The sequence below is a fragment of the Caenorhabditis elegans genome, chromosome V (genome assembly GCF_000002985.6).
Source record: "Caenorhabditis elegans chromosome V".
Lineage (NCBI taxonomy): Eukaryota > Metazoa > Nematoda > Chromadorea > Rhabditida > Rhabditidae > Caenorhabditis > Caenorhabditis elegans.
In genome coordinates, this window is record NC_003283.11 from 1,793,745 (window position 1) to 1,806,996 (window position 13,252).

The following is a 13,252-nucleotide window of genomic DNA, read 5'->3' on the forward strand; positions in this document are numbered from 1 at the left end:
CGAGGCCCGTAATATATGTAACTTCATAAATAGTAACAATTAGTTATTGAAACAAGATAAAAATTATAGCAGTTTTGGCATTTGATTTTTTGAAAATTTGGCAATTTGACATAATTTTAATGGAAGAATAGTGAAATATTTCTAAACCCGATTATATAAAATTTTTAATGTATAAGTTTTGTCAACAACATAACCTTAAATGAATCGTTAAATTTTTCACTTTGACTACATCTTTAGAAATCAAGGATTTTGAAAGTTTCAGCTTAATAAAACGGAGTTCTGCGGACATTTTTCAGAGATTTAATGGTTTTTTCAGGTCATCTATGCTATGTGCACAAAGATGATAACACAATTTCCAGAGGATGTTTGAGTGTGAGTGATGGTGCACCTGAAGAGTTGAAGAAAAAAGGACGATTTTATCTATAGATTTTGCGATCAAAATTTGTGCAATTGAGTGTATACCCCCTGAAAGTGGAGTAGCAGGTCCGGAAAATGGAGGATTTGTTTGATAAATTATTTTAAATTTGTACTGGTGAATAAATTTTAAAATTTATATCTGCACATCTTCTTAAAAATTTAATGTATGTATACACATTTTTTCTCAAACACTACATATATTTTCATGATGTTAACTGGAGTTTTTGTTTGCAAATTAATCAAAAAGCAGGTGATAGATCAAGTCTTGAAAAAACAAACTTTAATAAAATAGCCATGACAACGATTTAATTATTAATTCTGTTCTTGCTTTCGAATTAAACTTTTTTTTTATTAAAATGAACGTTTTTTCAATATTCGCTTTAGGTTTTTTATTTAAAAATTGTTCCTGTTTTCAGTGCTATTGTCAAGGACAAAATGGGTGAGAACAAATAAATTGCAAATTGCAAAAAGCAATATTTTTTTCGGTTTTCAGCGATAATTGTGTGAACGGATTTTGTGAAACGGAAAATTATTGTATAAAATCTTGGATTGTGGCAAATGGGGCAGTGAGCAATCAAGTTTTTTTTTTTTGAAATTCCAGGGTATACAAGGAAAATTTTAAGGACTGTTTAAACACTCGTACTGATCTATCCGACCGACAATGTCAAAAAAATCGGAGAGGACTGGTCTCGTGTATTTGTGAGTGGTTTTTTAAAAAGTATTTCAGCTCATATTTAGAATTTCGAATGAAGCCTAATTGGCTAAAAAAAATTAGCATCAGGGGAGCCATTTGGACTTGAAAAAATTCGATCTTCAATTTTTTCAAGGAACTTTTACAGCTAAAAAATTATTAAATACTAGATTTGAAGAAGTTTTGCGAAGTAAGCTACTGGATTTTTGGATTAAAAAATGATGTATTCTTATAACAAGATGGGTGAAAAAATTAGCACGCGATAGAACTTTACTCTACTTAAAATTATTCAAAGTCTGTATAAATTGACTTTTTAAATTAATTGTACAAGCAAATAAAATAGTGAAAAAAATTCAAAATGCTCCTCCGGTGTTTTTTTTTTTGCTGTGACCCATTTCCAATATTACATTTGGAGTGTGATAACCTTCATTCAGATGTCTGAAATACTTAAACTGTTAAATTTCAATATTTAAAAAAAACTTGGCATTGGAATCATACTGATTGTTCAACCTTTGATTTAGCAAAATAAATATAAAAACAATTTTAAATTTGGTGAATACTTTCTCAGCATGTAGTTCTCAAATAAAACTGGTAAATTATAGCCTTGTAAGGAAAGATTTTTAGTTTACTGTCAGACTTCAAAACGAGACATGTGCCATTTGAAAGTTTTCCATAAGGATATGTCTATATATATCAACCCCTCTAGCATCGATCTGAAACTGCTTCAGTGCATTTTTTCTCTACTTTGGAGGCCTGTAGAATTGCTCCAAAAATTTTTTTGCAAACTTGCAATATTTTTCAAAACGTTAAAAAGTAGAAAAACAATCTGGGAGATTTTTGGAAATTTTAAATTTTTTGAAAAAAATCTGAAAATTTCATCACTCCACTAGGTCCAAGAATTTTCAGATTTTTTAAAAAAATTTTAAAATGTTCCAAAAATCTCCCATATTGGTTTCCTATTTTTAAACGTTCTGAAAACATTGAAAGTTTGCAAAAAAAAAATTTTTGGAGCAATTCTACAGGCCTCCAAAGTAGTGAAAAAAAAGCACAGAAGCAGTTTTAGATCGATGGTAGAGGGTTTGAGAGTGGAGCTTTGCCGCTTAAAATTTTTCTTTCAAATGACACATGTATCGTTTTGAAGTCTGACGGTAAACTAAAAACCTTAAAGTGTTCGCCAAAAAATTAAAGCTCTACAACAACAACTTCAGCGTCGCTAAAGAAGATATTTTAAAGTAACATGATTTTAGGTAACTCTGATAAATGCAACGATGACTCGTTTACAATACCATCGGATGTTGTTCTTACCATACCACCAGTCATCAAATGTTTCTCACAAGACTTGATTGAAGATAACTACTGTTTCGGGCACTATTGCACGTATGAACAGGAATACGTGAGTGATCTTATAATGAATAAAGGCACTTTTATTGTAATCTTCAACTAGGGTTTCCAAGTAGTTGCCAAAACCTGTCTCTCGGCAAACACCAAGCCTGCTTTCATTTCAGAACTCAGCATTGAAGGGGAGAACAGGTTTGAGGCAGGCCTTGAAACCGCGCCTGCCTCTTAAGAATGCACTATCTTCAACAATAGGCATTAGTGAAAGAGTCTGCGATAACCAATCGGGGTTTTCGAATTCTTGATTTTATATTAGATTAGTAAATAATGATATTGTTAATTTTTTTATTTTTAAGAAGAATCAAATGGTAATGAAAAAAAAGTTCCAGATCAGAAATGACTTTGGAGATGCATATACCAGCATTAATAGTCCGTCTCGTGGTTGCAGTGACTTGGAATGTAAGTATTCCGATCATACTTTGAAAGCCGTCAAATTCGTAAATGATTATTTCAATATCTGAAAGTTTTCCAAATTGATATACCTATAGTACAAAGAAAAATCTTGAAAATCAAGTTCAAAATTTGTTTGTCAACTTTAAAAAACTCACCGAGAATTAGGCGGAGAATTTTTTTTTTGCAAAATTTCTACATACATTCAAATATGAGAAGTGTTTTGAAGAACATTTTGCTACAGAATAATCAACGAAAAAAAATCGTTAAAAAGCTTCCGTCCCCATAAACAAAACTCAGGAACAAGTAGCCGCTTTCCGATTGTCAGGTTTTTTTGTTGAAATAATCCTAAACTAGTTTTCTGAGTGACTGGCGCGTTTATTTCCAGATGCAGAAGACCTGAACTCCCCGAACATGTGCAGATTGCTCAACGGATTGCTAGAATGTCAGTGCTCCACGCCATACTGCAATCGAGATCAACCGTTTGAAGTACCCATGGGAAACACATTATGCTATTATAGAGAAGGTGAATATGATTCGAAAAATATTCCAGCACGGAAACACTGTCGAGGCGGGTTTTTTGTTCAGGAATAGACAAAAAAATCCCAGATTTTCAGGTCACGTGTGTGTTGCACGCATCGACAAAAAAGTTAAAGAGCTGGGCTGCCTGAGTGTCAGTGATGGAGCCCCGGAGGAGTCAAAAACCAGTGGTGCAAACATGTATTTTAAGTTTTGTAACGAAGACGAGTGCAACGGAGATTATATTGTAGAAACGAGTACACCACAAATTGAGGCAAATTCTGTCATAGAATAATTTCTAATGGGATTTTTTTGTGAATAAAATGCTGTTTGCAATTTCATGATTACAATTTTGATTTGCTCGATTGAAATAAGCATTTAGGTTCAAAATTTTATAATTTTCTTGAACCTTTTGAGTTAAAAAAAATACCCCCGCCAGGAAAAAAATAAATTTTGCATTTTTGTTGAACAAATAAAAAATTCAATCAAAAAAATTTTTAATCTCTTCCAAAAAACGAGGTATTTCGGTCTATAATAACTGCAAACTTAAATTTGAATTTTCCGCCAAAAGTTTTTTTTTTCAGTTTTTTTCAATAAAAAGATTAAAAGGATTAAAGGACGATCCGTTCTTCAAGTGCTATGCACTGCGGATCTGGGATTCAGGTACAACTGCCTGGTGGTGATCCCTCTGGGCTGTAATTTAAGCCACGTCCTAGCCGGGGACTGTGGCCGATAATCCAGTCGTGGATTGCTCCACTTCCCAATAGAGGCTGGGTGAACCTAGGGGGTGAGGCCGGACTTGAACTCGTGACCTCCAGACTGCTAGCGGCCACCACTACCGACTGAGCTATCTGCCCCCTGAATTTTTAATTTGTCTTCGTAACGAAAAAACAGAAAAAAAATGACGGTGCGAAAAAGCAGGTGTTGCTTCAAAGTAGGGGCACAAATAATCTAATTAAAAACTGAACAAATCAAAAAATCGCTATAGCAACCCATTTATTTCTAAATTTTTGCATTGTGATTAAAAATAATTTTTTTTCTAAATGAAGCATACTTTATTAATTCTTACTTTCGTGACGGTTTTTCCACAAGAAATTGTCGGAATTCAGTGTTACTGTGAAGGGCATTTTGGGTAAAAAACGATTTTCAGTTTCTGATATTTTGAGCAACTCAAATTAATTTTTACAGCGTTACTTGTATCGACGGATATTGTGAATCAACTTCTTATTGTATGAAAACGTGGATTTTGGCAAACAGCCAGGTCAGAGATCGGGTAGGTAGAGGTATAGTTAATCCTTTAATAAATAAAGCAACGGAAATCAACCAGTGAATTATTTTCACTAAGATTCGTAGAATTATTTTGAGTGGTTTTACTGACTTCGATCATTTTGAGAGCAAACAATATTTTTCGAGCATTTTTTTTTTTTAATTCAAGAAGCTCATAGAATGAGTGTCATTTATGTAAATGTAAAAATATGTTTTATTCCTTAACCATACAAAAAAAACGCAACTTGATATTATACACCACATTTAACAACTTGCAAAATTTTGCAATTGTTCGACCCTAAAATTTCCATAAAACTGTTGTAGAATTTAATATTTTTGAGGGATGTCAAGAAACATTTGCCGACTTATCGGAACTAACATGCCAGACAAATCGAAAAGGACTTGTTTCGTGTTTTTGTTAGTTTTTATTTGTTAGTCTTTTTTTAGAATTTTTATTTTCAGGCAACACTGACAAATGCAATGATGATTCGTTTGAAATTCCAACAGATGTTGTGCTTACCGTACCGCCAGTCATGAAATGCTTCGAAGATGACTTAAATGAAGATAATTATTGCTATGGACACTACTGCATATACGAGCGTGATCTTGTGAGTGTATAAAACACATAATGTTTTTACAAATCAGCTGTGAGCACTGGGCGTGGCTAACGTCTTTTATTGTTCGGCAAACTTCTCTTTCAAAATCATTTCACTTATAAGTGTATTTACGGGAGCTTGATTGTCCAGATGAAAATTTCCTTTCAGACTCGAAATGAATTTGGCGATGTATTCCCGAGAACCGCCAAACCTAGAAGAGGATGTAGTGACCCAAACTGTAAGAATTGCAAAAAAAACCCCAAACTAATCTTAAAAATCCATTCCAGACACTCAAGATTTGTCTCGTAAAAATATGTGCAAAATTGAAAACGATTGGCTCCAATGCATTTGTGATACAGAGTTCTGCAATCGAGAACAGAACATTGAAGTGCCGTTGGGCAACGTGATATGCTATTTAAGTAAAAGAGATCAATCTGAAAGAACCAAGTACTGCATAGGTACATAGGTGAAGAACTTTTATACAATATATTAATTTTATTTTAAAGGTCAAAAGTGCTATTTATTCTACGAAGACATTAATAATGTCAAAGAAAAGGGATGTTCAAGCGTTAATGACGAGGCTCCAGAAGAAGAAAAACGGCTGGGAAAATTAGGTTATTATACATATTGCGATGAGAATTTGTGCAATGGAGATTTGCTCCCAAGTATTGAATAAATATTTTCACAAAGTGAAAAAAATAAATTAACTAGTGTGCCGAAATTGATTGATGAGTTCCAGGTTTTCCAACGACGCTTACAGTAGCTGTGGTTCTGGAGTTGACTCGGCCACCCTGAGTTTTATTTTATTTTTACTTTATTCTTCAAAACCTAGATGCTAATTTCTCACCTTGATCCTGAACAATTTAGAGACTCCACTGCGAATTGTGGTGTTCATGAACAGATAAATGAATGCAGGGCATCCGTGACCAAGCTGCCATGAGATGTGTCCGATGACTATGACAAAATCGGCAACCGGGAAGAATTGCATGTAGACGTAGATCATAGCGGCGACGAAGTTGACCATACAGATTAGAGTGGATTGGAGGAAAATCTGAAAGTTGGTTTATAGCAGCCGACATGTGACAGGCGCAGCGGTTAATTTTTGTCCGCTCTCCAACTATGGGCAAACAGCAAGATGTCTGCTGCATTTTTTTTTAACTCCTGAGACCTTTGTGCTTTGTTACCCAGCCGACATTTGGCAGGTTAAACACAGTTGTAATCAGGTCTGGGCGGCGATTGCCGGTTTGCCGATTTGCCGGAAATTTTCATTTTCGGCAAATTGCCTTTTTTCCGTTTGATGGATATCAGATTTGCCGGAAACGTTTAGAGGAATTTTTTTGTAAGACGGAAACACTTAAAACTGTGCACTTTTGAAATTTTTCCTCGTTTTCTTTAGATATTTTCATAGAATTAGATTTCTTTTCAGAATAGATGTAGTAACATTCATAGAATACGTACAATTTTGCCGATTGAAATTAAAATTCTGAAATTCCCAAAAAAAAATGAGCAAAGCCACAATTTGCCAAACTTTTCGATGATTCCAATTCCGGAAATTTTCCGATTTGCCGGAAGTTTTCAATTCTGGCAATTTTGCCGATTTGCCGGGAATTTCAAATACGGCAATTTGCCGAAAATTTTCATATCAGGCAACTTGCCGATTTGCCAGAAATTTTCCATTCCGACAATTTGCCGATTTGCCGGAAAAATCGTTTGCCGCCCACCCCTGGTTTGAATGCTGGAACTTGCTACTTTCAATTGCAGATTTAGGCCCATGATGTTACGATTTTTGAACCCGTATAATTTTTAATACATTTTGTTCATTTTTTGAGGCCTGATACTCTAACTGGAGGTCACCTAGCAAAACCGACCGACCATCAATTAACTGCTACTGATTAGCCTTACTCACCTGGGTATGTGATTTCTTGTTGGTAGACTCTACTCTTTTCCGGAATTGCTTTGCAATAGCCGCGCAGAAGTATCCATAGAGTGCACAAGTGGCGACAACGATGAACAAATTGTTGGCGGTATGTGGAAAATTTTGGTACTCAAGGGTTTTGTCTATAAAACAATAAAAATAGTAACTTCGTTGAAATCCGAAAATCAACTTTCAACTTACTTTCATAGATAAACGGGTCAAAGAACCATGCTTGATATTTCGAGGTGAACAACAATGGAGGCGTGAAGAATGCAAAGTACAAGCCATAGCAAACAGGAATCATGAGTACCATAGTGGTTCTGGAGCCGGAGAAGTATTTCTTGACCAATGTGGGAAAGAGGATATCCAGGACTCGATTGAGCACCAAAAGTAGGCAAATCATGCAGGCAGAGCACCAAAAGCCGAGGCCTAGGGCTCCCGCAATGAAAATTGTCAGCGGGTGGGAGCAGTAGACGGCTCCCTCAATAAGCAAGATTCCGGTGGTCACTGAGTTGACGCCTGTAAAAAATTTAATTTTTTTAAATTATAGCTTATATAGGTAGCTTATTTTCGATGACCTACCAATTGCACACAAATCCACGAAACCAAGTAGAAACATAATTTTGAAACATGATAACCTTATATTCTCCTTTTTGAGCATGACAGTCAAGCATGGAACGTAGAGCAACATGATTATCACACCGTACATCAGATCGATATATCCCAACAGTGGGCGAGGTGTTCCTTCTTTTTCAGTCCACAGCTCAGGAGTCTCGTACTTGTCACTGTAGAATTTGGAATTATGGAGATCTACGTTTTACAATTATTCACTTTTTGAAGGTGGTGCCAAAATGACAGAATATTACATTAAAACTTTTCAAAAAAAATTTTTGAAATTTTTTTATTCACTGTCACAAAGTGACAATTACTCAGTTTTTGCCACTCATAATTTTGGAAGTCAAGCAAAAAAAAAGTTTTCTATATTTTTATACTTTAAATTGTTTAAATTATTTGTATTAAAACATTGTAGGGCTCGAAACATGCGACATTTCTTTAAATTTCCTCAAAAGCTCATATTTTCAAAATTTTGGCACTTTGCCAAAATTTCGACTAGAAATTATGAAAAATCTAAAAGATTTTGGAGTGTTTTATTGTGATATTTAGTCGTTTTGAATCATAATAAGTGTATTTAGACAAAATCCCCACTGGCGCTACTCCACCTTTAAGCCGACTTTTAGTTTTTTTCAATGAAAATACCACTTTCAAACACCTTTTTCTGGAGCCCTGCGAGAATTTTTGTTTGTTTTTGCAAAATTTTCTTTGATTTTTCCTTGGTTTTTTTTAAATTCATACTCTCCCCTTTCTTCAAAATTTAACGAAAAACCTTTTTTAATATCAAGTTAAAACAAAAAAAAAGAAAGTGGAAATTACAGTTTTTTTAAAGATATTTTTAAAATTATGGTAACTCTTCGTGGTAATTGAGTATCAGGGGTGCGGCAAATCTACCGAATTCGCAGAATTTGCCGTTTGCCGAGCTCGGCAAATTTGCCGAATTTGCCGCACGCACCACAAACTGGATTTGAAAAAATTTAACCGAAACTATTGGATTTGTTCGAAAAATTCTAGTAAAGTAGCATCAAATTGAATTATTTAGAAGTTAGTCAAAAATCGAGCTTGTACTAAAAATTCAGTAATTTTCGTGCTCCTAGAAATATCAGAAATTTTCTCATTTTCCAAGATTTGCTCAGCACGGCCAATTTGCTGAATGTGCCTAGTTTTCCGAATTCGCCGAGCTCGGAAAATTTTGAAATTTGCCGCATCCCACCTGTTTTGTATTTTTTATAACCCCATATTTGTAAAAGTTAATTTTTTTTAGTTTGAAACAGTGAGATTAATTTGAATTCTTATTATTAGGATTAGGAAACAATATTTTCTAATAGTCAGCGTAACAATGAAAACTGCACACGTTTGAAATAGATGATCAAATAAAATAATTGCTATTTTACTTAAACAATGTGGGGTTATAATACAAAGATTTTGCGGAATTTAATTCATAAAAGTTCACTATATGAGCTTCTTGTAAAAAATATCGGGGTTTATTCAAAAAATAAAATTACCAACAAAATATCCAACTTACTTGCAATTAAAGTTGTAGATCGAATTAACATCACCACCTTTCACAATCAGCCACTCCATGCTGCCAACCTGTTCTGGATCTCTGGTCCCCACTCATTTCTCAGCTTTTATACCATATACGGTAGCCACTTGGATTAAGTTGTTATTTTCCCCATTATTTTACATTTCAATTCACTCATTTTCCAACAGCTCGTGCGTACTCGGGATTAAAATACGTAACTCATTGTGCTCGCCCCGGTTATTTGTGAAATTCCACGTGAATAGACAGAGATTACAGAAAACTTACACATTTTGATCCTCATCTCCCCCGTTTTATGAATTCAGCAAAACTTTTTTTAGTCATCATAAGGAAATAAAATAGGCTGGCGAGAGGTCTCATACAAAGACAGATAAATTGAAAATTAATGCGATGAGTAATCTCGCAAAAAAGGTGCCTTCAGAGTTTTTCAAAGCGAAAAACAAAACACGGAACTTTGTATTCATGAAAAATGAGAGATCTAGATTATTCACAATCGGTTTTTTGTTTTTTGAATTTTTAAATCGGAAAATTAATATTTCATATTCAAATTTTACTGTTCAATATCTTGAAATAATTGGTTCAATATCTTGAAATATCTTGAAATAATTGACACTATTTTGAATTTTTATAGCTGCAGTTACTGTAGGTACAGTTTAAACTAACTTGTACAACGAAGAAAAGAAGCAATTCTGAATGTGCGGCAAACGATTTTTACCGGCGAATCGGCAAATTGCCGATTTTTGCCGAATTTGCCGGAAAAAAATTTCACAAAGGGACAGTTCTGAGTGTTTCCGTCTTTTAAAAAAATCCCTCCAAAAACTTCCGGCAAATTGAAGTCCGACAAACGGCAAATTGGCGAACCGGCAAGTTGGCGGAATTGAACATTTTTCGGCAAATCGGCAAAACGGAAAATTGCCGGTATTAAAAAATGTTCGGTAAATCCGCAAACCGGCAAACCGGCAAATTGCCGATATGACAAAATTGTACGCATCCTGTGGATGTTCCTACATCTTAAAAAGTAAGCAAATTCCAAGAAAGTATCCTAAGAAAACGGAAAAAAATTCAAAAAGGACAGTTTTAAGTGTTTCCGTCGTATAAAAAAATCCCTCTAAATACTTCCGGGAAATTAATATCTGGCAAACGGCAAATTGGCGAACCGGCAAGTTGGCGGAATTGAAAATTTCCGGCAAATCGGCAAAACGGAAATTTGCCGATTTGCCTTTTTCAAGAAATAACACCGAATTTGAATATTTTCAAGTTTATTGCAGCGAACAATACTGTAATTTATGTATGTACAATAATTTAATTATTACATGTATTATTCAAAAAAATAGAGACAATGAAAAAAATAATTATTCAGCAGATTTCTCTTCGACGATTGCCTGTTGAATTGGAATTGATCTTCCTTGAACCGCTTCTTTCTTTGGCGCTTCAATCGAAAGTTTACCATCTTCTGAAAGATTCGAAGCAACTGCACCAACATCTACATCTTCAGGTAGAAGAATAACACGAGAAAATGATTTTTTTGAATATCCATGATCAGTCTTCAATTCTTGTTCTCCTTGGATTGATAGCGTACGACCATCCAAATTAATTTTCAAATCTTCTGGTTTAAACTGTGAGACGTTGAGATTGATGGCAAACTTTTGATCATTGTTAACAATCTGAAAGCTGTTTTTTTTTAATTTTTAAAGAATATTTGTTATTTACCTCAGAAGACTCAGATGGAGAGATTCTGCAGACTGGAGCAAATTGGCGTTCCATCAGAGCCATATCTCTCATAAGATCACCAAAAACGGAACGTTGAGCTGGACGGAAATAGTGGTAAAGTGACATGATTATAGTTTGAAGATTTCTAATTTCACAATTAGAGCAAATGTTGTTCGGTATTTATTTTCAACGGTATTTATACTATTTTCCACCTTTTTCTAGAACATTCGAGCTGCTTGTTGCAAAAGGAGGGCGACTCACATTCGGTACATGGAAAAGTAGTGTACACAATAAAGAGACCCAGATACATTTTCCGTCTGCGTCTCTTTGCACCCACCGGGAGTATTTTCAAACGAATGCATCTAGGACCTTCTAGAACATTCTGTAAGGCTGCAGAATGCGGGTATATAAGGAAAGCGGGCTCAGAGGAAGCCAACACGCTTTGTTCTAGTGCATCTAAAAAACTTCGAAAATGCTCATGCTCCGTTCTCCATATTCTGATTCAAATGCTCTTGATCATTTCTTGGACGAACTCACTGGATCTGTTCAATTTCCGTATTGGAGAAATGCTGATCACAACTCATTCAATTTTTCCGATAATATTGGGGAGGTAAGTAAGCATCATAAATTCATATTTTCAATTGGTAAAATTGTGTTCTTTTTTTCAGATTGTAAATGATGAATCCAAGTTTTCGGTTCAACTCGATGTCTCTCATTTCAAACCAGAAAATCTTAAGATTAAATTAGATGGAAGAGAGCTCAAAATTGAAGGGATTCAAGAAACAAAATCGGAACATGGATACTTGAAACGCTCATTTTCAAAAATGATTCTTCTACCAGAAGATGCTGATTTACCTTCTGTCAAATCTGCCATTTCGAATGAAGGAAAACTCCAAATTGAGGCTCCAAAGAAGACAAACTCATCACGTTCTATTCCGATCAATTTTGTTGCAAAACATTAACACTTTTGTTGAAGAGAAGCTACTTATTATTTGTTCTTCTTTTTTCATGTAAAATTTGAAATGTTTCCATTGTGATTCGAGAAAAGGGAATAAATAATAATAATTATTATTATTATGTCTCGTCAATTAGCAATTTGAATTCGGCCAAACTCTTTCATGGAATTCACAAACTGAGTTCAAGAGTGAAAACGGGTTTTATATTCAAAGTTCAAGAAGATTTCCAGATCCTCCTGACTCCAAACTTCTCCGTAAAAATATTGAATACCTTCTTTCCAAAATAAAAAAATAGGCATACATACCAGAAGTGGGCGGCAAGTGGTCAAATTTGGGAAATTGCCGGTTTGCCGATTTGCCGGAAATTTTAAGTTCCGGCAATTTTCCGATTCGCGGTTTGCCGGATATCAGATTTGCCGGATTTCACATAGGAAGAAGGCAGAAATGTTTAGAGGAATTTTTTATAAGACAGAAAAACTTAAAACTGTGCCGTTTTGAAATGTTTCCCCGATTTTTTAGATAATTTCATAGAATTTGCTTACTTTGTAAGAATATTTATAGGATGCGCACTATTTTGCAGATTGAAATTGGATATTTGAAATTTCCAAAAAAATGTGCAAAACCGCAATTTGCCAAAAAATTTCGGCAATTGAAAAAAATCGTATGTCGCCCACCATACACCCAGAGTTTCAGAAATTTCACGCTCCTGACGATGCTGGGCACCAAAAAAATAGTGCATGTCTCGGAATATTTTGAAAGTTGTACTCTTTGTTAGAATTTTATAAAAACCTGAATGAAATTTTCAGTTAGGGGTAGGGGAAACAGAAAAAAAATTTCACTTAAAAAAGAAAGAAAATTGGCCTCAACACCTTTAAAGGTGGAGTAGCGCCAGTGGGGATTTTGTCCAAATGCACTTATTATGATCCAAAACAACCGAATATCATAATAAAACACTTTAAAAATTTTTTAGATTTTTCATAATTTCCGGGCAAAGTTTTGGCAAAGTGCCAAAATTTTGAAAAATACGAGCTTTTGAGGAAATTTAAAGAAATGTCGCATGTTTCGACCCCTACACTGTTTTAATACAAATAATTTAAACAAAATTAAAACATAAAAAATGTCGAAAAAACATTTTTTTTTGGTCGACTTCCAAAATTATGAGTTGCAAAAACTGAGTAATTGCCACTTTTTGACAGTAAATAAAAAAATTTCAAAAATTTTTTGAATAGTTTTATAATGGTA

General features: G+C 34.4%; 5 protein-coding genes across 6 annotated transcripts; 3 read left to right on the top strand and 2 right to left on the bottom strand.

Moving 5' to 3' along the window:
* Positions 1–773: 773 nt before the first annotated feature.
* Positions 774–3,707, top strand: F36H9.1 (DUF7622 domain-containing protein; the record flags this gene model as incomplete). The annotated part of the gene is made up of 7 exons (NM_071104.4): positions 774–856; positions 911–983; positions 1,041–1,116; positions 2,356–2,501; positions 2,833–2,902; positions 3,282–3,464; positions 3,511–3,707. The coding sequence occupies 7 exons, from the start codon at positions 774–776 to the stop codon at positions 3,705–3,707; spliced, it is 828 nt and encodes a 275-aa protein (NP_503505.4).
* Positions 3,708–4,455: 748 nt separating this feature from the next.
* Positions 4,456–5,950, top strand: F36H9.10 (Activin_recp domain-containing protein; the record flags this gene model as incomplete). The annotated part of the gene is made up of 7 exons (NM_001313172.1): positions 4,456–4,544; positions 4,601–4,673; positions 5,020–5,095; positions 5,141–5,286; positions 5,443–5,512; positions 5,562–5,732; positions 5,781–5,950. 7 exons carry the CDS (start codon positions 4,456–4,458, stop codon positions 5,948–5,950), a joined length of 795 nt encoding a protein of 264 aa, NP_001300101.1.
* Positions 5,762–9,399, bottom strand: srt-41 (Serpentine Receptor, class T). Its single transcript, NM_071105.6, has 6 exons — positions 9,327–9,399; positions 7,772–7,974; positions 7,391–7,708; positions 7,181–7,332; positions 6,122–6,325; positions 5,762–6,065 (listed from the first exon to the last, which is right to left on the bottom strand). Exons 1-6 carry the CDS (start codon positions 9,383–9,385, stop codon positions 5,982–5,984), a joined length of 1,020 nt encoding a protein of 339 aa, NP_503506.2. The 5' UTR covers positions 9,386–9,399; the 3' UTR covers positions 5,762–5,981.
* A 1,190-nt stretch (positions 9,400–10,589) lies between these two features.
* hsp-16.2 lies at positions 10,590–11,213 on the bottom strand (the record flags this gene model as incomplete). Of its 2 annotated transcripts, none has more annotated exons than NM_001392482.1 (2): positions 10,590–11,008; positions 11,055–11,213. In NM_001392482.1, 2 exons carry the CDS (start codon positions 11,178–11,180, stop codon positions 10,697–10,699), a joined length of 438 nt encoding a protein of 145 aa, NP_001379929.1. The 2 variants fall into 2 exon arrangements, with proteins under 2 accessions (NP_001379929.1, NP_001294665.1); NM_001307736.3 differs by having other exon boundaries at positions 10,697–11,008; positions 11,055–11,126.
* A 220-nt stretch (positions 11,214–11,433) lies between these two features.
* On the top strand, positions 11,434–12,131 carry hsp-16.41 (Heat shock protein Hsp-16.41). The gene is made up of 2 exons (NM_182316.5): positions 11,434–11,664; positions 11,723–12,131. The coding sequence occupies exons 1-2, from the start codon at positions 11,527–11,529 to the stop codon at positions 12,014–12,016; spliced, it is 432 nt and encodes a 143-aa protein (NP_872116.2). The 5' UTR covers positions 11,434–11,526; the 3' UTR covers positions 12,017–12,131.
* Positions 12,132–13,252: the final 1,121 nt, after the last annotated feature.

Bases quoted from the DNA above. Each gene is read 5' to 3' on its own strand.
- srt-41 (NM_071105.6), bottom strand. From the start codon at position 9,385: ATGGAGTGGCTGATTGTGAAAGGTGGTGATGTTAATTCGATCTACAAC. The intron at 7,709-7,771 runs GTAGGTCATCGA...AATTTTTTACAG, and splicing joins CGTGGATTTGTGTGCAATTG to GCGTCAACTCAGTGACCACC. The intron at 6,066-6,121 runs GTGAGAAATTAG...AATAAAACTCAG, and splicing joins CTAAATTGTTCAGGATCAAG to GGTGGCCGAGTCAACTCCAG.
- hsp-16.41 (NM_182316.5), top strand. From the start codon at position 11,527: ATGCTCATGCTCCGTTCTCCATATTCTGATTCAAATGCTCTTGATCAT. The intron at 11,665-11,722 runs GTAAGTAAGCAT...TCTTTTTTTCAG, and splicing joins TTTCCGATAATATTGGGGAG to ATTGTAAATGATGAATCCAA.